The 27275-nt window shown below is 45.7% G+C and overlaps 1 protein-coding gene across 1 annotated transcript in view; it reads left to right on the forward strand.

The window, feature by feature from the left end:
• The window catches only part of preb (prolactin regulatory element binding), an 81335-nt gene that overhangs the window by 26695 nt on the left and 27365 nt on the right, over window positions 1-27275 (forward strand). The window contains exons 3-5 of the mRNA XM_080200888.1: window positions 6935-7152; window positions 9331-9411; window positions 18381-18505. Of these exons, the coding sequence (XP_080057014.1) occupies window positions 6935-7152; window positions 9331-9411; window positions 18381-18505 (424 nt within the window). The remainder of the gene's footprint in view (window positions 1-6934; window positions 7153-9330; window positions 9412-18380; window positions 18506-27275) is intronic.

Here is a 27275-nt window from a genome sequence, read left to right on the forward strand (position 1 = left end):
AGGATGGGTTAGTAAATTTGCAGATGACGCATAAGAACATAAATAGGAGCAGGAGTAGGCCATCTAGCCCTTCGACCCTGCCCTGCCATTCAATAAGAACATGGCTGATCTGAAGTGGATCAGTTCCACTTTCCCACGTTCTCCCCATAACCCTTAATTCCCTTGTCTATCAGAAATCTATCTACCCGTGACTTAAATATATTCAACGAGGTAGCCTCCACCACTTCAATGGGTAGAGAATTCCAGAGACTCACCACCCTTTGAGTTAAGAAGTTCCTCCACAACTCCGTTCTAAAGTGGCCCCCCCCTTATTTTGAGACTGTCTCCTCTAATTCTGTTTTCCTTTCTAAGCAGGAAGAATCTCTCTACCTCTACCCTATCTAGCCCCTTCATTATCTTATATGTCTCTATAAGATCCCTCTCAGCCTTCTAAACTCTAACGAGTACAGGCCCAGTCTATTCAATCTCACCTCATAAGCTAACCCCCTCAACTCCGGTATCAGCCTGGTGAACCTCCTCTGTACTCCCTCCAAGGCCAATATATCCTTTCTCAAATGCGGCGACCAAAATTGCACACAGTACTCCAGCTGCGGCCTCACCAGTGCCCTGTACAGTTGCAGCAAGACCTCCCTGCTTTTATATTCTATCCCCCTCGCTATAAAGGCCAGATTCCATTCACCTTCTTGATCACCTGCTGCACCTGCAGACTGGGTTTTTGTGATTCGTGCACAAGGACCCCCAGGTCCCTCTGCACTGTAGCATGCTGCAGCTTTTTGCCTTTTAAATAATATTCCATTCTACTATTATTTCTACCAAAGTGGATAACCTCACATTTGCTAATGTTATACTCCATCTGCCAGGTCCTCGCCCACTCACAGCCTATCCAGATCTCTCCGCAGACTTTCCGCACCCTCCACGCAATTTGCTTTTCCACTCATCTTCGTGTCATCAGCAAATTTTGTTACCCTACACTCAGCCTCCTCCTCCAGATCACCTATGTAAATGGTAAACAGTTGAGGCCCCAGTACCGATCCCTGCGGCACTCCACTAGTCACCAACTGTCAACCAGAAAAGCACCCATTGATTCCAACTCTCTGCTTCCTGTTAGATAACCAATCCTCAATCGACGCTAACACCTTACCCCCAACTCCGTGCACCCTAATCTTCTGCAGCAACTTTTTGTGAGGCACCTTATCAAACGCCTTTTGGAAATCTAAAAACACCACATCCACCGGTTCTACCGCGCTGGTCACATCCTCATAGAAATCCAATAAATTTTTTTAGCATGACTTCCCCTTCATGAATCCATGCTGTGTCTGCTTGATCAAACCGTTCTCTTCTAGGTGTCTTGCTATTTCTAAAGTCGGAGGAGTTGTAGACAGTGAGGATGGATGTTACAGTTTGCAGACGGACATAGATAACCTGCAGAGCTGGGCTGAGAGGTGGCAAATGGGGTTTAATACGGAGAAGTGTGAGGTGATTCACTTTGGAAGGAGTAACAGGATTACAGAGTATTGGGCTAATGGAAAGACTCTTGGTAGTGTGGATGAGCAGAGAGATTGCAGGGTACATGTGCATAGATCCCTGAAAGTTGGCACCCAGGTTGATAGGGTTGTTAAGAAGGCGTACGGTGTGTTAGCTTTCATTGGTAGAGGGATTAAATTTCAGAGCCATGAGATCATGTTGCAACTGTACAAATCTATGGCGTGGCCGCACTTGGAGTATTGCGTACAGTTCTGGTCGCCGCATTATACGAAAGATATGGAGGCATTGGAAAGGGTGCAGAGGAGGTTTACCAGGATGTTGCCTGGTATGGTGGGAAGGTCTCATGAGGAAAGGCTGAGGGACTTGAGATTGTTTTCGTTAGAGAGAAGAGGGTTAAGAGGTGTCTGAATTGAGACATACAAGATGATCAGAGGATTAGATAGGGTGGACAGTGAGAGGCTTTTTCCTTGGATGGTGATGGCTAACACGAGGGGACGTAGCTTTAAATTAAGGGGTGGTAATTATAGGACGGATGTCAGAGGTAGGTTCTTTACTCAGAGGGTAGTAAGGGCACGGAATGCCCTGCCTGCAGCAGTTGTGGACTCACCAACTTTAAGGGCGTTCAAATGGTCAGTGGATAGGCATATGGATAATATTGGAATAGTTTAGGTTGGAGGGTCATTAGATTGGTTCCACTGGTCGGCGCAACATCAAGGGCCGAAGGGCCTGTACTGCGCTGTAATGTTCTATGTTTCTAACTGTGTTGAGCCCAGAAGACTGTAAAATACCCAATAAATTGGATAAGATGCTGTTCGTCCAGTTTGTGTTGGGCTTCACTGCAATACTGCAACAGGCTGAGGATAGAAATGTGAGCGTGAAAAGAAGGTGGTAAATTAGAACATAAGAACATAAGAAATAGGAGCAGGAGTAGGCCATCTAGCCCTTCGAGCCTGCCCCGCCATTCAATAAGATCATGGCTGATCTGTCGCTGCTCAGTTCCACATTCCCGCCCTCTCCCCATAACCCTTAATCCCCTCTCTTATCAAAAACCCATCAACCCGCGTCTTAAAAATATTCAGCGAGGCAGCCTCCACCACTTCAACGGGCAGAGAATTCCAGAGATTCACCACCCTTTGAGTGAAGAAGTTCCTCCTCAACTCCGTTCTAAACCGCCCCCCTTTTATTTTGAGGCTGTGCCCCCTTGTGCATGAGTCGCAAAAACCCAGCTTGCAGGTGCAGCAGGTGGTCAGGAAGGCGAATGGGATGCTGGCCTTCATAGCGAGGGGGATTGAATATAAAAGTAGGGAGGTCTTGCTGCAGCTGTATAGGGCATTGGTGAGGCCGCAGCTGGAGTACTGTGTGCAGTTTTGGGCGCCGCACCTGCGCAAGGATATTTTGGCCCTGGAGGGAGTGCAGAGGAGGTTTACTAGGCTGATACCGGAGTTGAGGGGATTGAGCTATGAGGAGAGGCTGAATAAACTAGGCTTGTACTCGTTAGAGTTTAGAAGAATGAGGGGAGATCTCATTGAGACGTACAAGATGATGAATGGGATGGATAGGATAGAGGTGGAGAGACTCTTCCCGCTCAAAAAAGACAGTAGGACTAGGGGGCACAGCCTCAAGATAAAGGGGAGGCGGTTTAGAACGGAGTTGAGGAGGAACTTCTTCACTCAAAGGGTGGTGAATCTCTGGAATTCTCTGCCCGTTGAAGTGGTGGAGGCTGCCTCGCTAAATATTTTTAAGAAGCGGGTTGATGGGTTCTTGATAAGAGAGGGGATTAAGGGTTATGGGGAGAGGGCGGGAAAGTGGAACTGAGCCACAACAGATCAGCCATGATCTTATTGAATGGCGGGGCAGGCTCGAAGGGCTAGATGGCCTACTCCTGCTCCTATTTCTTATGTTCTTATGTTCTTATTAATGACAGATTCTAACATTTTACCTACCACAGACGTTAAACTGACCAGCCTATAATTCCCTGCCTTTTGCCTGGCACCCTTCTTAAACAACGGCGTAACATTAGCCGTTTTCCAATCATCCGGCACTTCCCCGGAATCCAGCGACGTCTGGAAAATAACCACCAAGGCATCCACTATCACCTCCGCCATTTCTTTCAGAACCGTCGGATGCATTCCATCCGGTCCTGGGGACTTGTCCACAATCAGCCCCTCCAGTCTGTCGAGCACCGCCTCTCTAGTAACAGTAATGTCATTAAGACCCTCCAGTCCTACCACCTTTCCATCGCTAACACCCGGCAAATTATTCACGTCCTCCTCCGTGAAGACAGAAACAAAAAAGTTATTCAATACCTTAGCCATATCCTCATCCCCTACCACTAGGTCCCCTTTCTCATCCTCTAAAGGACCAACATTCACCCTAGCCAGCCTCTTCCTTTTTATATATTTATAAAAACTGACAAGCTCCCAGAAAGTCAGATTCACGTTTGTGCATTAAACAGCTGTTGACAAAATGGCCTATAATTTTGTGGTTTCTCTTTTGCTTTTTTAAACGGGGGAATGACATGCATAATTTTCAATATAAAGGAATGGTCTCTGAATTGAAAGAACTTTGCATATACCCTAAGTATAATCATGCAATGTTCTCACCTACTTTAAAAACTGGGGTGCAAATCATCCAGTTGAAGAGATTTATCAGTCTTTAGCACCATTATTTTCTTCTTTGCTTTTATCTTGCTTCCATTAACTTGAGTGAATCCCTGTCTGTGATTCAGTATTGTTTTCCTCAGGACCTGCACCATAATGGTAAGATGGTGGCGTAGTGATAATGTTACTGGACTAGTAATCCAGTGGTCGAGACTAAGACTCTTTGTTCTTAGGTTCAAATTCCACTGCAGCAACTGTTGGAATTTAAGTTAAATTGATAAATGAACCTGGAACTGAAAGCTAGTTTTGGTAATAGTGACCATTAAACAATAAATAAATCTCAATCACGAAAATTCTTTAGAGAAGGAGAGAGGGCATGGGATCCAAGGGCCTTTGGCTTCTTGAGAAGGTCAGAGGGCATGGGATCCAAGGGCCTTTGGCCTTGTGGATCCAGAACTGGCTTGCCTGCAGGAGGCAGAGTGTGGTTGCCGATGGGTCTTTTTCGGCATGGAGGTCAGTCACCAGTGGAGTGCCCCAGGGATCTGTTCTAGGACCCTTGCTGTTTGTCATTTTCATAAATGACCTAGATGAGGAAGTGGAGGGATGGGTAAGTAAGTTCGCTGATGACACGAAGGTCGGTGGTGTTGTGGATGGTCTGGAAGGATGTCAAAAGTTGCAGCAGGACATAAATAGGACGCAGGACTGGGTGGAGAAGTGGCAGATGGACTTCAACGCGGATAAATGTGTAGTCGTCCAATTTGGCAGAACCAATGAGATGAACGAGTACACTATCAAGGGCAGGAGTCTTAGTAGTGTTGAAGAGCAGAAGGATTTTGGGGTCCGGGTCCACAGGACTCTTAAATCGGCCTCGCAGGTGGAAGAGGTGGTCAAGAAGGCGTATGGTGTACTGGCCTTCATTGATCGAGGGATTGAGTTTAGGAATCGGGAGGTAATGCTGCAACTTTATAAGACCCTTGTCAGGCCTCATTTGGAGTACTGTGCGCAGTTCTGGTCGCCTCACTATAGGAAAGATGTAGAAGCTATTGAAAGGGTACAGAGGAGATTTACAAGGATGTTGCCTGGATTGGGAGGCATGCCTTATGAAGTTAGGTTGAGGGAGCTGGGACTCTTTTCCCTGGAGAGACGAAGGTTGAGAGGCGACCTGATAGAAGTTTATAAAATGTTGAGAGGAATAGATAGGGTGGATTCTCAGAGGCTATTTCCCTGGGTTGAAATGGTCGCTACGAGAGGACACAGATTTAAGGTGCGGGGAGGCAAGTACAGAAGTGATGTTAGGGGTAAGTTTTTCACTCGGAGGGTGGTGAGTGAATGGAATCGGCTGCCGTCAGTGGTGGTGGAGGCGAACTCGCTGGGGTCTTTTAAAAGACTTCTGGATGAGTATGTGGGATTTAATGGGATTGGGGGTTATAGATAGGTCTATAGATTGGTAGATGTTGATGTGATTGGCGCAACTCGTGGGCCGAAGGGCCTGTTTGTGCTGTAGTGTTCTATGTTCTATGTTTTAAGGAAATCTGGTCTGGCCTTCATGTGACTCCATGTCACTGAAATAGCTTAGCAAGATACGGTTCGAGGGTAATTACGAATAGGCAATAAATGTTGTCCCTTCCAGTGACGCACACGTTCCACGAAAACATAACGAGATTAATCCCCTGCTGTAAATACTGACAAAGCAATTGTGCAGCCTGTATGCCACTTCCTTATTATATCGACCATATCAACTTTCATAGAAGCATAGAAAATAGGTGCAGGAGAAAGCCATTCAGCCCTTCGAGCCTGCTCAATAGCCTAATTCTGCCTCCCCCTTTCCCATATCCCTTGATTCGTTTAGCCCTAAAAGCGATATCTAACTCCTTAAAAACATACGATGCTTCAGCATCAGCAGTTTTCTGTGGTAGAGAACTCCACAGACTCATTGCTCTCTGGGTGAAGCAATTTCTACTCATCTCTGTCCTAAAATGTTTGCTCCATATCTACAAAGTGTGACTCCTGGTTCTGGAGACCCCCATCATCGGGAACATCCTTCCTACATCTATCCTGTCTAGTCCTGTCAGAATTTTATAGGTTTCTATGAGATCTCTTATCTTCCTTCTGAACTCCAGCAAATACGTTCCTAACCAACTTAATCTCTCCTCATGTGTCAGTCTTACCATCCCAGGAATCAACCTGGCAAATCTTCTCTGCACTTCCTCGAGAGCAAGAACATCCTTCCTCAGATAAGGAGACCAAAACTGCCCACAATATTCCAGGTGTGGTCTCACCAAGGCCCTCTAATTGCACAATGACATCCCTGTTCCTGTACTCTAATCCTCTCAGTGAAGACCAACATACCATTTGCCTTCTTTACAGCCTGCTGCACCTGCACACTTACCTTCAGTGACTGGTGCACAGGACACCCAGGTCCCGCTGCATACTTCCCCCTCAATTTACAGCCAATCAAGTCAGGACCCACACTGCTTCTGACCACACTCTCTCTTTTCCTAAAATAATTTAAAGCTTTTTGAGTTGATTTTGGTATCCATTGCAAATTTCTTTTCATTTTTTAACTTTGTTTGTCATCCTTGCTGCTGTTCATATATTTTCCCATTGCCAGAATCTGTACTGCTACTTGCATTTCTGTATACTTTATCTTTTAGTTTTATGTTGTTTCTTACCACTTTAATTGTCCGTTGTTGGCATGTGGTGTTCATTCACCGTCAGGGGTAAACTAGTTTTGTACCATATTAATTTTCTATTTGACCAACTCCTCTTTGCTTCCGTCTCCCCCTCTCTGCTGCTTCTCATTCACTCACTCACTTCCAACCACCCATCATCTCTCTCTTTCTCTGCAGTGAAGAAGACTGAAGCCAGGAGACGAAAGGCCGGAAACAAGATGGCTGGTGATGCAAGCGGGTGTTTACGGAATGAGACAGCAGAAATGGTGGTAGAATCACTTCATGTCGTACACACTGACTTCAGTGCAGATGCACTTCAGAAAACTGTCCGCTTCGACTTGAAGCATTCCTTTCTTGTCACCGGGGGCGTGGATGGCTTCATTCGGGTTTGGGAGGTACAAAGAAAACAAAATCTCAGTAAAATTTGCCTGCCTGCCTTTGAAAACTTTAATGGAAAATGTCCTAACTGTGACTGTTGTGCAAACTGTTAGTTGGAGCATTGTCCCAACATTGAGGCTGTTGCTCTAAATGAGCAAAATGTCACAGCGCGTATGTAGTCCAAAGGTGTGTAGGTGAGGTGGATTGGCCATGGGAAATGCGCAGGATACGGGGACAGGGCAGAGGGGAGAGCCCAGGTGGGATACCTTTTCAGAGCATTGGTGCAGAATCAACAGGCAAAATAGTCTGTGCACTGTAGGGATTCTATGGTTAAGTAGTAATAGGAAACATTGAAATACGCCAGTGATCCTTACATAAGTAGTAGGGAAATTATTGGAGAGGCTTCTTCGAGACAGGGTTTATTCCCACTTGGAAATAAGTGGACTTATTAGTGAGAGGCAACGTGGTTTTGTGAAGGGGAGGCCATGTCTCACGAACTTGATCGAGTTTTTTCGAGGAGGTGACGAAGATGATTGATGAGGGTAGGGCAGTGGATGTTGTCTACATGGACTTCAGTAAGGCCTTTGACAAGGTCCCTCCTGGCGGACTAGTGCAGAAGGTGAAATCGCATGGGATCAGAGGTGAGCTGGCAAGGTGGATACAAAACTGGCTCAGTCAAAGAAGACAGAGGGCAGCAGTGTGGACGGGTGCGTTTCCGAATGAAGGGCTGTGACTCGTGATGTTCCTCAGGGATCAGTGCTGGGACCTTTGCTGTTTGTAATATATATAAATGATTTGGAGGAAAATGTAAATGGATCGATTAGTAACTTGGCGGACGACACAAAGGTTGGTGGATTTGCGGATAGCGATGAGGACCATCAGAGGATACAGCAGGGTATAGATCAGTTGGAGACTTGGCAGATGGAATTTAATCTGGACAAATGTGAGGTAATGCATCTTGGAAGGTCTAATACAGATAGAAAATATACAGTAAATGGCAGAACCCTTAAGAGTATTAGTAGGCAAAGGGATCTGGGTGTACAGGTACACAGGTCACTGAAAGTGGCAATGCAGGTGGAGAAGGTAGTCAAGAAGGCATACGGCATGCTTGCCTTCATTGGCCGGGGCATTGAATTTAAAAATTGGCAAGTCATGTTGCAGCTTTATAGAATCTTAGTTAGGCCGTACTTGGAATATCGTGTTCAATTCTGGTCGCTGCACTACCAGGAGGATGTGGAGGCTTTGGAGAGGGTACAGAAAAGATTTACCAGGATGTTGCCCTGGTATGGAGGGCATTAGCCATGAGGAGAGGTTAGAGAAACTTGGTTTGTTCTCACTGGAGTGAAGGAGGTTGAGGGGAGACCTAATAAAAGTCTACAAGATTATGAGGGGCATGGACAGAGTGGATAGTCAGAAGCTTTTTCCCCAGAGTGGAAGAATCAATTACTAGGGGGCACAGGTTTAAGGTGCGCGAGGGGCAAGGTTTAAAGGAGACGTACGAGGCAGATTTTTTACACAGAGAGTGGTGGGTGCCTGGAATTCGTTGCCGGGGGAAGCAGTGGAAGCAGATACGGTAGTGGCTTTTAAGGGGGTTCTTGACAAGTACATGAATAGAGGGATATGGTCCCTGGAAAAATAGGGGGTTTTAGTTAAGTTGGGCAGCATGGTCAGTGCAGGCTTGGAGGGCCGATGGGCCTGTTCCTGTGCTGTAATTTTCTTTGTTCTTTGATCTGCAGAGCAGTGCTGTTTAGTACGTAATTGGCGCCCAGACCATAAAGGCTGTAGTTTTATTTCGGATTTGTGCTAAAGTATAGCTGATGCCTGCTAGGGAAGTGATTGAGAGGCTCTAATTGGCCTTAGTTTCCAGCGTTAAATACACAAAACATTATTCAGGTGTCCTGCTCCTGGTACCTGGATAAATTGTCAACTTGCTTTCTTTACTCTGCCGCAACCCCCACTTCTTCCACCGCCTCCCCGCCAGCCCCGAAACTACCCGTAATTCCCCATGGTCATTATCTCTCAGCCAGATTTGTGTGTGCTCCTGGAGACCGCTGGTGTGGGACAAGGACGTAGGTTTTATTGTCTCTAATACCTTAGAGAAGAGAGTTAACAGAGAAATGTTTAAATGTGAATAGAATTAATGGGGAAATGTTTATCTGAATGAATTCAAACAGTGGATACTTTTCCAACTGCAGTTCCCAAGTATGAAGAAACGTTTTGACTTCCGAGCTCACGATGGAGAGGTTGAAGATGTGGACATCAGTCCTGACAATAAGGTTTGATTTCCAGTAAATTCCCAGCATTAGCCTATATAAAAAAAAAATGTGTTGAGCTGAGTGTATTGAGGTTAGTGGAATGTTATTCAGTTGGTTGACTTCAATTGGCATATCACATAAGTCAAAGGTACTCTGGGCCATAACCCTCAAAAATACTTTTCTATTCTGAATATTCTCATAAACATGAATTAAAATTTTACTTCCTCACTTAGTGATGGTCACCTTCCAGTATGTTTAGTTTCCTTATTTTGAGACATGTTCTGAGGACTCACAAGGTATTTGTTACCTTAGGAATCAGAATCTGATCAGTGGAAGCTTACACACTGACTGGCAAACTTGGATATCCACAGGGGAATATGGGAAGAACTGAGATCAGGTATGATGAGTTGCAAGGCAGGGGCAGGGAGAGGAATAGGAGGAGAAAGTCTAGCCAGTATGGTAAGAATGGTGATATTTATAATGTCCTAGTAGAGAGTTGAGGAAGCACTCACTCAGTGCTGCCCCGAAACCGAGACTGTGGCCACTCACTCAGTGCTGCCCCGCCATTGAGAGCATAGAACACTACAGCACAAACAGGCCCTTCGGCCCACAAGTTAGAACATAAGAACATAAGAAATAGGAGCAGAAGTAGGCCATCTGGCCCTTCGAGCCTGCCCCGCCATTCAATAAGATCATGGCTGATCTGTCGTGGCTCAGTTCCACTTTCCCGCCCTCTCCCCATAACCCTTAATCCCTTCTCTTATCAAAAACCCATCAACCCGCTTCTTAAAAATATTTAGCGAGGCAGCCTCCACCACTTCAACGGGCAGAGAATTCCAGAGATTCACCACCCTTTGAGTGAAGAAGTTCTTCCTCAACTCCGTTCTGAACCGCCCCCCCTTTATCTTGAGGCTGTGCCCCCTAGTCCTACTGTCTTTTTTGAGCGGGAAGAGTCTTTCCACCTCTATCCTATCCATCCCATTCAAGTTGCGCCGATCACATCTATACCTACCAAGCCATAGAACTATCTGTAACTTCCAATGCCATTAGATCCCATATACTCATCCAGAAGTCTTTTAAAAGACCCCAGCCTCTACCACCACCGACGGCAGCTGATACCACTCACTCACCACCCTCTGAGTGGAAAAACTTACCCCTGACATCTCCTCTGTACTTGCTTCCCAGCACCTTAAACCTGTGTCCTCTCGTAGCGACTATTTCAGCCCTGGGAAATAGCCTCTGAGAATCCACCCTATCTATCCCTCTCAACATTTTATAAACCTCTATCAGGTTGCCTCTCAATCTTCGTCTCTTCAGGGAGAAGAGACCTAGCTCCCTCAACCTATCTTCATAAGGCATGCCTCCCAATCCAGGCAACATCCTTTTAAATCTCCTGTGCACCCTCTCAATAGCTTCCACGTCCTTCCTGTAGTGAGGCGACCAGAACTGCGCACAATACTCCAACTGGGGTCTGACAAGGGTCTTATAAAGTTGCAGCATTACCTCCCGACTCCTAAACTCAATGCCTCGATTAACGAAGGCCAGTACACCATACGTCTTCTTGACCACACCCTCCACCTGCGAGGCCGATTTAAGAGTCCTATGGACCCGGACCCCAAGATCCTTCTGCTCTTCAACCCAGCTTAGACTCCTACCCTTGATATTGTACTCCTGCATCCCGTTGGTCCTGCCAAAATGGACCACTACACATTTATCCGCGTTGAAGTCCATCTGCCACTTCTCTGCCCAGTCTTGCATCCTATCTATGTCACGCTGCAACTTCTGACACCCCTCCAGACTGTCCACAACACCACCAACCTTCGTATCGTCAGCGAACTTACTAACCCATCCCTCCACTTCTTCATCTAGGTCATTTATGAAAATGACAAACAGCAAGGGTCCTAGAACAGATCCCTGGGGCACTCCACTGGTGACTGACCTCCATGCCGAAAAAGACCTATCCACAACCACTCTCTGCCTTCTGCAGGCAAGCCAGTTCTGGATCCACAAGGCCAAAGGCCCTTGGATCCCTTGCCCTCTCACCTTCTCAAGAAATCTTGCATGGGGGACCTTATCAAACGCCTTGCTGAAGTCTGTGTAAACCACGTCCATGGCACTTCCTTCGTCAATGTGTTCAGTCACATTTTCAAAGAACTCAACTAGGCTCGTAAGGCACGACCTGCCCTTGACAAAGCCTTGCTGACTATTTCTGATCATTCTAAACTTCTCTAAATGCTCATAAATCCTGTCCCTCAGAATCCTCTCCATCAACTTACCAACCACTGAGGTCAGACTCACCGGTCAGTAATTTTCCGGGCTATCCCTGTTCCCTTTCTTGAAAATAGGAACCACATCCGCAATTGAGGGGAGAAGTATTCTTGCTGTCGGCTACACCAAGGCTGCAGACTTGACCTATAATTGTTTTCATCTCGGAGAGTTTCACTGGGTCATTCTGTTTAACCAACAAAGAAAAAGCTTATGAATGATCACAGGAACAGCACCATAGAACATAGAACACTACAGCACAAACAAGCCCTTCGGCCCACAAGTTGCGCCAATCATAGCCCTACCTACCAGACCTATCTATAACTCTCAATCCCATTAAATCCCATGTACTCATCCAGAAGTCTCTTAAAAGCCCCCAACGAGTTCGCCTCCACCACCACCAACGGCAGCCGATTCCACTCACTCACCACCCTCCTGAGTGAAAAACTTACCCTTGACATCTCCTCTATACCTACTCCCCCAGCACCTTAAACCTGTGTTCTCTTGTAGCGACTATTTCTGCCCTGGGAAATAGCCTCCGAGAATCCACCCAATCTATACCTCTCAACATTTTATAAACCTCTATCAGGTCATGTCTCACTCTTCGTCTCTCCAGAGAGAAAAGACCTAGCTCCCTCAAACTATCCTCATAAGGCATGCCTCCCAATCCAGGCAACATCCTTGTAAATCTCCTCTGCACCCTCTCAATAGCTTCCACATCCTTCTTGTAGTGAGGCGACCAGAACTGCGCACAGTACTCCAAGTGGGGTCTGACAAGGGTCTTATAAAGTTGCAACATTATCTCCCAACTCCTAAACTCAATCCCTCGATTGATGAAGGCTAGCACCCCATACACCTTCGTAACCACATCCTCCACCTGCGAGGCCAATTTAAGAGTCCTATGTACCCAGACCCCAAGCTCCTTCTGATCCTCAACACTGCTAAGAGTCCTACCCTTGATATTATATTCCTTCATCCCATTGGACTTGCCAAAATGGACCACTACACATTTATCTGCATTGAAGTCTGTCTGTCACTTCTCCGCCCAGTCTTGCATCCTAACTATGTCTCACTGCAACTTCTGACATCCCTCCAGACTATCCACAACACCACCAACCTTCGTGTCGTCGACAAACTTACCAACCCATCCCTCCACTTCCTCATCCAGGTCATTTATGAAAATGACAAACAGCAAGGGTCCTAGAACCCTGGGGCACTCCACTGGTGACTGACCTCCATACAGAAAAAGACCCTTTCACAACCACTCTCTGCCTTCTGCAGGCAAGCCAATTCTGGATCCACAAGGCAACAGCCCCTTGGATCCCATGCCCTCTCACTTTTTCAAGAAGCCTTACACGGGGGACCTTATCAAACGCCTTGCTGAAGTCCATATAAACCACATCCACCACTCTCCCTTAGTGTGTTTAGTCACGTTTTCAAAGAACTCAAAAAGGCTCGTAAGGTACGACCTGCCCTTGACAAAGCTGTGCTGACTACTTTTGATCATACTAAACTTCTCTCAATGTTCATAAATCCTGTCCCTCCGTATCCTCTCCATCAACTTACCAACCACTGAGGTTAGACTCACCGATCGGTAATTTCCCGGGCTATCCCTGTTCCCTTTCTTGAAAATAGGAACCACATCCGCAATTCTCCGGAACCTCTCCTGTCTCCATCGACGACACAAAGATCATCGCCAGAGGCTCTGCAATCTCTTCCCTCACCTCCCACAGTAACCTGGGGTACATTCCATCTGGTCCCGGCATCTTATCTATCTTGATAGAATTTAAAAGTTCCAACACATCCTCTTTCTTAACGTCCACATACTCAATCTTTTCAGTCCGCCACAAGCCTGCAGTACAACCTCCCAGATCATTTTCCACCGTGAATACTGAGGCAAAGTACTCATTGAGCACCTCTGCCATTTCTTCCGGTTCCACAGACTTTTCCCCCCTTCACCTTTTATAGGTCCTATCCCTTCACATCTCATCCTTTTACTCTTCACATATTTGTAGAACGCCTTGGGGTTCTCCTTAATCTTACTTTTTGTCATCCTTAACTTCCTTCCTTGCATGGAAGTCTTTCTCCTCTCCTTTTCTCTTCTCTGGAAATATATTTTTAGTTGTGAGGACTTGAATACTCCTTAAATATCTGTCACTGTTCATCAGCCATCCTACCTCGTAGTCTTCCTGCGCAGTCCACTAGGGACAAATCTGTTCTCGTGCTTATGCAAATTCCTTTGTTTAAATCCAGATTGTCCAACGGTATAACAACTGTTCATTTGTTTGTTGATGTTGTCATCTTCCCAGAAGATTGACTGCCATGCATCTCCTTGCCTAATGTCCTGTGCTACACATACACATTCCTCACCCTAACCCTAACCCTCAATTCCATCCAGCTCATTACATCGATCATCTGTTTTCTCCTTTGCTTTCCTCTCCTACATTTTCTGTCGATTCTCCCTCTCCAATATCTGTTTGGTGTGGCCAAAGTATTGTATTTATTAAAAACACCAACTTCCTCTTCTCCAGCTTTTTCTAGCAGTTCCTCATCAGTTTTACTGTCTGTGAGGATATGAAGAACATCTTCCTAAATGTCCTCATCACAGATGCATTCAGCTTCTTAACGGTTGCTTTGTTTGTTGTCCATGCATAAACATAGATAACAAAATGCAGCAGCTCAACATTCTTTTCTAAACATTCAGGTTTAGTTTCTTTGATGTTAACACATTCTTCATTCTGACAGAGTTGGTCTTAGCTCTCTCGATTCTCCTTTGGATCTTACAATCAAATCTTCCATGGTCTGCACAAGGTATATGAATCTTTTTATTTCAGGACTTATCCTTTTGCTTCAGTTCTCACTTTCAGGGCAAGGTCTCTGGGCAGCACTTGTGGCTAGCACTGCTGCCTCACACTCCAGGGATCTGGGTTCAATTCCCAGCTTGGGTCATTGTCTTGCCGAGTCTGCATGTTCTCCCCTTGTCTGCGTGGGTTTCCTCCGGGTGCTCCTGTTTCCTCCCACAGTCCAAAGATGTGCGAATTAGGTTGATTGGCCATGTTAAATTGCCCCTTAGTGTCCCAGGATGTGTAGGTCAGAGGGATTAGAGTTATGGGGATAGGACCTGGGGTGGGATTGTTGTCAGTGCAGACTCGATGGGCCACATGCCACTTACTGCACTGTAGGGTTTCTATGATTCTACTATCATTATTGACTTGATTGGCTTCACATAACTACTCTGGTCTGGTAAGTGGGAGACTTTCAAAAGTGTGTTAACCCGGGCTCAGGATAAGCACGTTCCTCTTAGAGTGAAGGGCAAGGCTGGTAGAAGTAGGGAAACCTGGATGACTTGAGATGTTGAGGCCCTGGTCTGGAAGAAGGAGGAGACACATGATGTACATAGGCAGCTGGGATCAAATGGATCCCTTGAAGAGTATAGACAGTGTAGAAGTAGAGTTAAGAGATCTCATGAGGGGGAAAAGGGGACACGAGATTGCTTTGGCAGTTAAGGCAGAGGAGAACCCAAAGAGATTTTACAAATACATAAAGGGCAAAAAAGTAACTAGGGAGAGAGTCGGGCCTGTTAAATATCAACAAGATCACCTATGTGTGGATCCACAAGAGATGGGTGAGATCCTAAAAAAGTCTTTGTCATCGGTATTCACTGTTGAGAAAAGCATTGAGGGAACTTGGGGAAATGAATAGTGATATCTTGAGGAGTTTACATATAACAGAAAAGGAGATGCTTGAAGTCTTAAAGTGCATCAAGGTAGATAAATCTTGGGACCTGATGAAGTGTATCCCAAACATTGTGGGAGGCTAAGGAGGAAATTTGAGGCTCTCTAGCAGAGATATTTGAATCATCGATAGTCACAGGTGAGGTGCCTGAAGATTGGAGCGAGGCAAATGTTGTGCCTTAGTTTGAGAAGGGCTGCAGGGAAAAGCCTGAGAACTACGGGCTGGTAAGTGTCACATCTGTTGTGGGTAAATTGTTAGAAAGTATTTTGAGAGACAGGATCTGCAGGCATTTAGAGAGGCAAGGTCTGGTTAGGACAGTCAGCATGACTTTGTGAGTGGAAAATCTCTCAAATTTGAGTTTTTTGAAAGGGTAACCAAGAAGATAGATGAGGACAGTGCAGTTATGCTGTCTGCATGGACTTCAGCGAGGCCTTTGACAAGGTACCGTATGGTAGGTTGTTGCATGAAATTAAATCTCATGGGATCCAGGGTGAGGTAGCCAAATGGATAAAATTGGCTTGATGACAGAAGACAGGGTGGTTGTAGAAGATTGTTCTTCAAACTGGAGACCTGTGATTAGTGGTGTGCCTCAGGGATCGGTGCTGGATCCACTGTTATTTGTCATTTATATTAATGATTTGGATGAGAATTTAGTAAGCATGGTTAGTAAGTTTGCAGATGACACTAAGATTGGTGGCATAGTGGACAGTGAAGAAGGTGATCTTGGATTGCAATGGGATCTTGATCAATTGGGCCAGTGGGTTGACAAATGGCAGATGGAGTTTAATTTAGATCAATGCAAGATGATGCATTTTGGTTAATCAAAACTGAACTTACTCAGGTAATGGTAGGGTGTTGGGGAGAGTTACAAAACAAAGAGATCTAGATGTACATGTTCATAGCTTCTTGAAAGTGGAGTCACAGGTGGACAGAGTGGTGAAGAAGGCATTCAGCATGCTTGGTTTCATTGGGTAGAACATTGAATACAGGAGTTGTGATGTCTTGTTGAAGTTGTACAAGACATTGGTAAGGCCACACTTGGAATACTGTGCACAGTTCTGGTCACCCTATTATAGAAAGGATATTATTAAACTAGAAAGATGCAGAAAAGATTTACTAGGATGCCGCCTTGATGGTTTGAATTAGGAGGAGAGGCTGGATAGACTAGGACCTTTTTCTCTGGAGTGTAGGAGGCTAAGGGGTGATCTTTTGGAGGTCTATAAAATAATAAGCAGCATAGTCAATATCTTCTCCCAAAGGTACAGGAGTCTAAAACTAGAGAGCAAAGGTTTAAGGTGAGAGGGGCAATTTTTTCACACAGAGGCTGGTGTGTATCTGGAACAAGCTGCCAGAGGTAGTAGTAGAGGCAGGTACAATTTTGTTTCTTAAAAAATATTTAGAAAGTTACATGGGTAAGATGGCTATGGAGGGATATGGGCCAAATGGGGGCAACTGTGATTAGCTTAGTCATTTTTTTAAAAAAAAGGGCAGCATGGGCACAATGGGCTGAAGGGCCTGTTTCCATGATGTAAACTTCTATGACTCTACTCTTTGGGGCCATACAAACTACTTCCACCACCACTTTTTTGATCCTTTTATTCCTAATCTGCACCCATACTGATCCTGCTTCTGGTCTTCTGTCAAGACCCTTACTCGTTACTGTCCTTACAGAATCCTTACTGCTTTTGTTTTAACTGTGTCAGCTTGACGGGCTAATATCCATATTCCTTGATATGTGGCTCCTTCCCCTTTTCCATTCTGCCTGTCTTTTCAAAGTGTTGTGTACTCTGGAATGTTTATTTCCCAACCTTTGTCACCTAGCAACCATGTCTCAAACTCGTCTGCCTCTAATTGTGCCACTGGTTTGTCTAACTTGTTGCAAGTACTTTGTGCATTCAGAGAAGGAGTATTTACTTTATTTTTATCAGCCATTATTCTTATATGGACCTTACTCAGTGAACATCATCACCATTCAGCTTTACCCTTCCTGTCCCACTCTGCTTGTCTTTAATTAGGTTACTACAGTATTCTAATATCTTGACATTTCTCTTTAGATTTGTAAAGCTCCCTTCATTTGAAACCTGCCCTCTCCTCTGTAGTTTAAAGCCATACCCACAGCCCTGATTTATATAATTTGCCAAGACACTGATCCTAGCCCAGTTTAAGTGGAGCCATACTAATAAAAACAGCTCCTCCTTTCTCTAATACCAGTGCCATTGCCCCATAAATTGAAACACCTTCCCATTCCACTCATAGAGCCACACATTTGATTCACCAGTATGTTTGATCCTATATCAATTGGACATGGCTTCTGCAACTATCTAAAAATTATAGCCTTTGCAGTTCTTTATCTGGAATTAAAAATCTACTGATGACCATGAAACCATAGTCGATTGTCAAAAATCCCATCTGGCTCATTAATGTTCTTCATTTGAAGGAAATCTACTGTTCTTACCTGGTCCGGCCTACATGTGATCACTTTTGGCTCTATCAATGCCATTGCTTCCTACTGTTCCTATATATTTCTCTGAAATGTTGGGAAATTCAAAGCCGTTCCCTTTGATCTCCATCAGAAACTCCTTTCCTAGCCACTGACTCCAGTGCTGTCCCTGACAACTGTCTTGGGCTGAAATAAGCCATTCAGAACCTTGGTATACTTTTTGATCCTGAGGCAATTTCCTGACTCCATATCCTCTTCATCATTAGGATCTCCTACTTCCACCTCTACTCTGGAATGTACTGCCAACTGAGGTGGTTGAAGCAGATACGTTAGGGACATTTAAAACTTATCTGGATAGACATAAGGACAGACGGGGAATAGGGGGGTACAAGTGGTTGGCCTAATTAGGACAACGTGATCGGCGCTAGCTTGGAGGGCCAAAGGATCTCTGTGTGTCATGCTGTTCTTTGTTCTCAGCCTTTGTCTTCCTTGCTGCAATTACTAACATTTGGAATATTGATTGGTTTTGCTTCATTTCTGTGAGCAACAGATAGTAACTGTGGGACGAGACTTCAAATGCTGTGTATGGAAGAATGACCAGTTGGTGACAGGATTATGCTGGAATGAAAATATGCCCCACATTGCAGACAAGATGTACCGGTACCAAGCATGCAGGTGAGTATGCTTGCACTCCATTAAATAAAGCACTAAACTATCAACCTTATGAGATTCTTGGCTTTATAAATGGAGACATAGGGCCCAATTTTTACCATTGCGTTGGGCACGAAAACTTGGTAAAGTCAGGCATGAGGCAATTAGCAGAATTCACGCACGTCCACACATGCCCACTTTACCAAGGCCCAAAAATGGCCGCAATCCAAACTGGGCGCAATGGTGATTTAAATGCATTTGCACTCATTTAAATTCACTTAATGGGTTGCCCGCCCAACTTTACCAGCATTTCCCTCTTTACTGCTGCGTTTGTCCGTCCAGATTCAGCGTGAAACAGACATGCTCTGCAAAGGTCTGTTTTGGGCACTCCAGCTTCTGAAGATGCAAGTTCAGAGCTTCCAATGGCTCTCTGACTCAGATCGGTTGGAGAGGGGCGGGGGCGGGACATAAGAACATAAGAAATAGGAGCGGGAATAGGTCATCTAGCCCTTCGAGCCTGCCCCGCCATTCAGTAAGATCATGGCTGATCTGAAGTGGATCAGTTCCACTTTCCCGCTTTCTCCCCATAACCCTTAATTCTCTTGTCTGTCAAAAACCTACGTACCTGTGACTTAAATATATTTAGCGAGGTAGCCTTCACCACTTCAACGGGCAGAGAATTCCAGAGATTCACCACCCTTTGAGTGAAGAAGTTCCTCCTCAACTCTGATCTAAACTGCCCCCCCACTTATCTTGAGGCTGTGTCCTCTAGTCCTGCTATCCTTTCTAAGCGGGAAGAATCTCTCTACCTTTACCCTATCCATCCCCTTCATTATCTTATATGTCTCTATAAGATCCCCCCCTCAGCCTTCTAAACTCCAACGAGTACAGACCCAGTCTATTTAGTCTCTCTTCATAGGCCAACCCCCCCCATCCCCAGTATCAGCCTAGTGAACCTCCTCTGCACTCCCTCCAAGGCCAATATATCCTTCTGCAAGTGCGGTGACCAAAACTGCACACAGTACTCTGGCTGCGGCCACACCAGTGCCCCGTACAGTTGCAGCAAGACCTCCCTGCTTTTATATTCTATCCCCCTCACTGTAAAGGCCAACATTCCATTCGCCTTCTTGATCACCTGCTGCACCTGCAGACTGGGTTTTTGCGACTCGTGCACGAGGACCCCCAGGTCCCTCTGCACCGTAGCATGCTGCAGCTTTTCACCCTTTAAATAGTAATCCCTCCTACTATTATTTCTGCCAAAGTGGATAACCTCACACTTGCTAACATTATACTCCATCTGCCAGGTCCTCGCCCACTCGCTCAGCCTATCCAGATCTCTCTGCAGACTTTCCACACCCTCTGCACAATTTGCTTTTCCACTCATCTTTGTGTCATCTGCAAATTTCGTCACCCTACACTCAGCCCCCTCCTCCAGATCATCTATATAAATGGTAAACAGTTGAGGCCCCAGCACCGATCCCTGCGGCACTCCACTAGTCACCAACCACCAATCAGAATAGCACCCATTGATACCAACTCTTTGCTTCCTATTAGACAGCCAATCCTCTATCCACGCTAACACCTTACCGCCAACTCCATGCCCCCTAACCTTCTGTAGCAACCTTTTGTGAGGCACCTTATCAAACGCCTTTTGGAAATCTAAAAACACCACATCCACCGGTTCCCCTCTGTCTGCCCGCACTAGTCACATCCTCATAGAATTCCAATAAATTCATCAGACACGACTTCCCCTTAATGAATCCGTGCCGCGTCTGCTCAATCAAACCGTTCTTTTCTAGGTGCCTCGCTATTTTTTCTTTGATGATAGAACATAGAACGTAGAACACTACAGCACAAACAGGCCCTTCGGCCCACGAGTTGCGCCAATCACATCAACACCTACCAATCTATAGACCTATCTATAACCCCCAATCCCATTAAATCCCATATACTCATCCAGAAGTCTTTTAAAAGACCCCAGCAAGTTCGCCTCCACCACCACTGACGGCAGCCGATTCCATTCACTCACCACCCTCTGAGTGAAAAACTTACCCCTAACATCACTTCTGTACTTGCCTCCCCGCACCTTCAATCTGTGCCCTCTCGTAGCGACCATTTCAACCCGGGGAAGTAGCCTCTGAGAATCCACCCTATCTATTCCTCTCAACAGTTTATAAACCTCAATCAGGTCGCCTCTCAACCTACGCCTCTCCAGGGAAAAGAGTCCCAGCTCCCTCAACCTAACTTCATAAGGCATGCCTCCCAGTCCAGGCAACATCCTTGTAAATCTCCTCTGTACCCTTTCAATAGCTTCTACGTCCTTCCTATAGTGAGGTGACCAGAACTGCGCACAGTACTCCAAATGAGGCCTGACAAGGGTCTTATAAAGTTGCAGCATTACTAAACTCAATCCCTCGATTGATGAAGGCCAGTACACCATACGCCTTCCTGACCACATCCTCCACCTGCGAGGCCGATTTAAGAGTCCTGTGGACCCGGACCCCAAGATCCCTCTGCTCTTCAACACTACTAAGACTCCTGATGGATTCTAGCATTTTACCAACTACAGACGTTAAACTAACCAGCCTATAATTCCCTGCCTTTTGTCTGCTATCTTTTTTAAACAGCGGGTCAGATCATTCTCTGGTGGGGGGATGGAATGGAAGGCCCAATCGTTCTCTGGTTGGGTGGAGAGGCAAGGAGAGAGGGCCAGATTATTCTCTGGCAGAGGAGAGGGAGGCCAGTCAGATGTATCTCTGGTGGGAGGAGGGAGGCCCAATCATTCTGTGATGGGAGGAGGGAGGCCAGATCGCTCTCTGGTGGGGGGGGGAAGCCAGATGGGATTGTGGTCAGTGCAGACTCGATGGACCAAATGGTCTCTTTCTGAACTGTGGGATTTCTGGTTTCTGAACCTTAAGTTAGATCGCACTTAGAATATAATGTTCAAATTCTGGTCGTCCCACTACCGTAAGGATGTGGAGGCTTTAGAGGAGGTACAGAAAAGATTTACCAGGATGCTGCCTGGTACAGGGGGCATTAGCTATGACGAGAGGTTGGAGAAACTTGTTTTGTTCTCACTGGAGCGACAGAGGTCAAGGGGGAAACCTGATAGAAGTTTACAAGATTATGAGAGGCATGGACAGAGTGGTTCCCCCCTGCCTTCCTTCCTCCTCCCTCCCCCCTGCTGTCCACCAGGGATACATTTGACCCACCTCCCTCCCCCATGGTATCACTGGGTGCTATTCTGATTGGTGGTTGGTGACTAGTGGAGTGCCACAGGGATCGGTGCTGGGGCCTCAGCTATTTACCATTTATATAGATGATCTGGAGGAGGGGGCAGAGTGTAGGGTGATGAAATTTGCTGATGACACGAAGATGAGTGGAAAAGCAAATTGCACGGAGGGTGTGGAAAGTCTGCAGAGGGATCTGAATAGGCTGAGCGAGTGGGCGAGGACCTGGCAGATGGAGTATAATGTTAGCAAGTGTGAGGTTATCCACTTTGGCAGAAATAATAGTAGGAGGGATTACTATTTAAAGGGCGAAAAGCTGCAGCATGCTACGGTGCAGACGGACCTGGGGGTCCTTGTGCGTGAGTTGCAAAAACCCAGTCTGCAGGTGCAGCAGGTGATCAAGAAGGCGAATGGGATGCTGGCCTTTATAGCGAGGGGGATAGAATATAAAAGCAGGGAGGTCTTGCTGCAACTGTACAGGGCACTGGTGAGGCTGCAGCTGGAGTAGTGTGTGCAGTTTTGGTCGCCGCACTTGCACAAGGATATTTTGGCCTTGGAGGGAGTACAGAGGAGGTTCACTAGGCTGATACCGGAGGTGAGGGGGTTGGACTATGAAGAGAGACTAAATAGACTGGGTCTGTACTCATTGGAGTTTAGAAGGATGAGGGGGGATCTTAGAGATGTAGAAGATAATGAAGGGGATGGATAGGGTAGAGGTAGAGAGATTCTTTCCGCTTAGAAAGGTTAGCAGGACTAGAGGGCACGGCCTCAAGATAAGGGGGGGTGGGTGGGGCGGGGGGGGCAGTTTAGATCAAAGTTGAGGAGGAACTTCTTCACTCAAAGGGCGGTGAATCTCTGGAATTCTCTGCCCGTTGAAGTGGTGGAGGCTACCTCGCTAAATATATTTAAGTCATGGATAGATAGGTTTTTGACAGACAGGGGAATTAAGGGTTATGGGGAGAGGGCGGGAAAGTGGAACTGATCCACTTCAGATCAGCCATGATCTTATTGAATGGCGGGGCAGGCTCGAAGGGCTAGATGGCCGACTCCTGCTCCTATTTCTTATGTTCTCCAACCTCTCGTCGTAGCTAATGCCTTCCGTACGAGGCAGCATCCTGGTAAATCTTTTCTGTACCTCTTCTAAAGCCTCCATATCCTTATGGTGGTGTGGCAACCAAAATTTGAAAACTATATTCTAAGTGCGGTCTAAGGTTCAGAAATCCCACATTGCAGAAAGAGGCCATTTGGCCCATTGAGTCTGCACTGACCACAATCCCTCCCAGGCCCTATCCCCTTATCCCTACATATTTACTCACTAATCCCTCTAACCTAAGGGGCAATTTTAGCACGGCCAATCCACCTAATCCACACATCTTTGGACTGTGGGAGGAAACCGGAGGAAACCCCTCGCAGACACGAGGAGAATGTGCAAACTCCACACAACAGGGACCCAAGCCAGGAATCAAACCCAGGTCCCTGGAGCTGTGAAGCAGCAGTGCTAACCACTGTGCTATCATGCTACCCGGTTCTATAAAGGTGCAACGTGACTTGTCAATTTTTAAGTTCAGTACCCCGGCCGGTGAAGACAAGCATGTCATATGCCTTCTTGACTATCTTCTCCACCTGCATTGCTACTTTCAGTGACCTGTGTACCTGTACACTCAGATCCCTTTGCCTATCAGTACTCTTAAGGGTTCTGCCATTTACTGTATATTTCCTATCTGTATTAGACCTTCTAGAATGCATTACCTCACATTTGCCTGGATTAAACTCCATCTGCCATTTCTCTGCCCAACTGTCCAACTGATCCATATCCTGCTGCATCCTCTTTGGTCCTCATCACTATCTGCAAATCCACCAACCTTTGTGACGTCCACAAACTTACGAATCAAACCAGTTACATTTTCCTCCGAATTATTTATATATATTACAAACAGCAAAGGTCCCAGCACTGATCCCTGAGGAACGTCACTTGTCAAAACTCTCCAGTCAGAAATGCACCCTTCCACTGCTACCCTCTGTCTTCTTTGACTGAGCCAGTTTTGTATCCACCTTGCCAGCTCACCTCTGATCCCATGCGACTTCGCCTTCTGCACCAGTCTGCCACGAGGGACCTTGTCAAAGGCCTTACTGAAGTCCATGTAGACAAATCCACTGCCCTACCCTCATCAATCATCTTCGTCACTTCCTCAAAGCTCGATCAAGTTCGTGAGACATGACCTCCCATTCACAAAATCATGTTGTCTCTCATCTAATACGTCCACTTATTTCCAAGTGGGAATAAATCTGTCTCAAAGAATCTTCAATAATTTCCCACCAGTGATGTAAGGCTCACCGACCTGTAATTATCTGGATTATTTTTGCTACCCTTAAACAAAGGAACAACATTGGCTACAGCGGAGGTCCCAGAGGATTGGAGAATAGCCAATGAGGATACAGAGATTTCTCTCAAAACCCCAATTTCCTCCCTTGTGTCTCTCAGTATTCTGGATTATATTCCATCAGGCCCTGGTGACTTGTCTACCTTTAATGTTTCTCAAGAACCCCAAAAGTTCCTCCTTTTTGATTTCAACATGATCAAACTATCGACACATCCTTTCCCAGACTCACCATCCACCAAGTCTTCTTTGGTGAATACTGACACAAAGTACTCATTTAATACCCTGTCCATTTCCTCTGGCTCCACGCATAGATTCCCTCCCTTGTCCTTGATTGGGTCCACCCTCTCCCTGGCTACCCTCTTGCTCTTTATATATGTATAAAAAGCCCTGGGATTTTCCTTAATTTTGCTGGCCAAAGTTTTTTCGTGACCCTTTTTAGTCCTTCTTACTCCTTGCATAAATTTCTTTCTACTTTCCTTGTATTCCATACTTGCTTTGTGTGTTCCCAGCCTCCTTGCTTTGACAAATGCTTCCTTTTTCTCTTTGACTAGGCTCATAATATCTCTCATTATCCAAGGTTCCCAGAACTTTCCATACTTATCCTTCATCCTTACAGGAATGTGCTGGTTCTGAATTCCTATCAGTTTACACTTGAAAGCCTCCACGTGCCAGATGTTGATTTGCCCTCAAACATCTGCCCCAATCTCTATTCTTCAGTTCCTGCCTAATATTGTTGTAATTGGCCTTCCCCCAATTTAGCACCCTAACTTGAGGACTACGCTTATCTTTATCCATTAATACCTCAAAGCTTACTGAATTGTGATCACTGTTCCTGAACTGCTCCCTTGGCTGGGCTCATTCCCCAATACCAAGTCCAGTATGGCTGCTTCCCTATTGAACTATCTACATACTGTTTCAGGAAGCCCCCCTGGATGCTCCTTACAAAGTCTGTCCCATCCATGCCCCTAGCACTAAGTGAGTCCCAGTCAATATAGGGGAAATTAAAATCCCTCACCACAACAACCCTGTTACTTTTACACAATGCAAAATCTGCCTACACGTCTGTTTCTCAATCTCCCGCTGGTAGTTGGGTGGCCTGTAGTAAACGTCCAACGTTGTGTTTATTCCTGAGTTCTATCCATGTAGTCTTGCTGTATGAGCCCTCTGAGGTGTCCTCCTGGAGTACAGCTGTGATATTCTCTTTAACCAGCAATTCCTTCACTCCTTTTACATCCCCCTCTATCACGCCTGAAACATCTGTATCCTGGAATGTTAAGCTGCTAATCCTGTGCTTCCCTTAACCAAGTCTCTGTAATGGCAACAACATCATAGTTCTAAGTACTAATCTAAGCTCTAAGTTCACCTATCTTACCTGGTACACTTCTCACATTGAAACAAATGCACTTCAGTCCACCAGACCCTCTCTGATTAGCAATCCCACCCTGCCTGCTGTTTCTCTGAGTCTTACAGGCCCTACTTTTTTGTTCCCCTTCAACTAATTCACCTTTGCTTTGGTCCCCATCCTCCTCCAAACTAGTTTAAATCCTCCCGTGTGACACTAGCAAACCTCCCAGCCAGAATGTTTGTGCCTTTCCAGCTTAGATGCAACCCGTCCTTCTTGTACAGGCCCCGTCTGCCCCAGAAGAGACCCCAATGGTCCAGATATCTGAAACCCTCCCTCCAACACCAGCTGTTTAGCCACGTGTTGAGCTACACTATCTTCCTATTCCTAGCCTCACTAGCACATGGCACAGGGAGTAATGCTGAGATAACAACCCTAGAAGTCCTGTGTAAAATGGTAAAATCAGGCCCATAGAGTACAAAAGCAAGACAGTTATGCTGAAACTTTCCAAAACATTGAATAGATGTTCAAAGGGGAAGATCTTATGGAGATATTAAAAATTGAGGGGTTTTGATATCACAAGAAGCAAAGCACAGTGGGAGAGAGAACCTTCTTAAACAATGCTGGAGACACTGGCTGCGAAATACAGTGGAGAAAATTGTCCAGGTCACATGCTTCCAGTTTAACAAGGAAGATGGTGTCGCTAGATTTGGTTCTGGGAAATGAGATAGATAAAGTGGCTCAAATGTAGTAAGGAAACATTTAGTGGACAATGAGGATAATATCATAAGGTTTAGTTTAGCTATGGAAAAGGAAGAAGAATCATGTAAGAGTAAAAATATTAATGGTGGGGAGGGCATGATCAATGAAGTGAGAACATATCTGGCTCAGGTGAATCGCAATCGAAGACTGGCAGATAAAACTGCAGTGGAACAATGGCCGCCTTTGGAGAAGAGATGGTTTGGGTGAAGATGCGGTATATTTGCATAAGGAAATGAGAGGACAAGCAAAGCCAGAGCTTCCTGAGACAAAAAGGACAGATAATAAGATGAAGCAGAAAAAGGATGCAAATGGCCAATATCAGGTTCATAACATAAGAAAGAACCAAGCTGAATATAGAAAGCTCAGAGGGGAAATGACAAAAGAAATCGAGAAGTGAAAAGAGAAAGGTGGATGAGGGTAGTTGGGTTGATGTGATGTACGTGGACGCCAATATATATGACAAATGCCACATGAAAGTGTTGTCAGCACAGTTGAAGTCCGTTGAATAAAGGGTTAATGGCAGCAAGGATACAAGTTGGCCGAGTGACAGGAAACACAGAGAAGGGGTGTTGAGGAAGTGTCAAGTATCCTAAATTGCATTAAGGTAGACAAGTCCCCAGGACCCAATTGGATTTATCGCAGGTTACTGTGGGAGGTAAGGGAAGAAATAGCTGGGGCCTGAACAGAGATTTTCACATCCTCTTTGACCACAGGCAAGGTTTCAGAGGACTGGAGAATAGCCAACGTTATTCCCTTGTTTAGGAAAGGAAGCAGGGATAATCCAGGATATTATAGGCTGTTGAGCCTGATGTCAGTGGTGGGAAATTTGAAGAAGAATTTGAGGAAGATACTGAGGGGCAGGATATATGCACATTTGGAAGAAAATGGACTAGTTAGTGACAGGCAGCATGTTTTTATACAGGGAAAGTCATGTCTCAACAACTTGATTGAGTTTTTTAAAAACAGGGACCAAGATAATTGATGAGGAATGGGCTGTAGGTGGAATTCATATGGACTTTAGCGAGACATTTGACAAGGTCCCAAATGCAGACTGCTACAAAAATGAAATTCACGTGGGA

This window comes from Carcharhinus amblyrhynchos, chromosome 12 (genome assembly GCF_965287045.1).
Source record: "Carcharhinus amblyrhynchos chromosome 12, sCarAmb.v2.hapA, whole genome shotgun sequence".
NCBI classification, from domain to species: domain Eukaryota; kingdom Metazoa; phylum Chordata; class Chondrichthyes; order Carcharhiniformes; family Carcharhinidae; genus Carcharhinus; species Carcharhinus amblyrhynchos.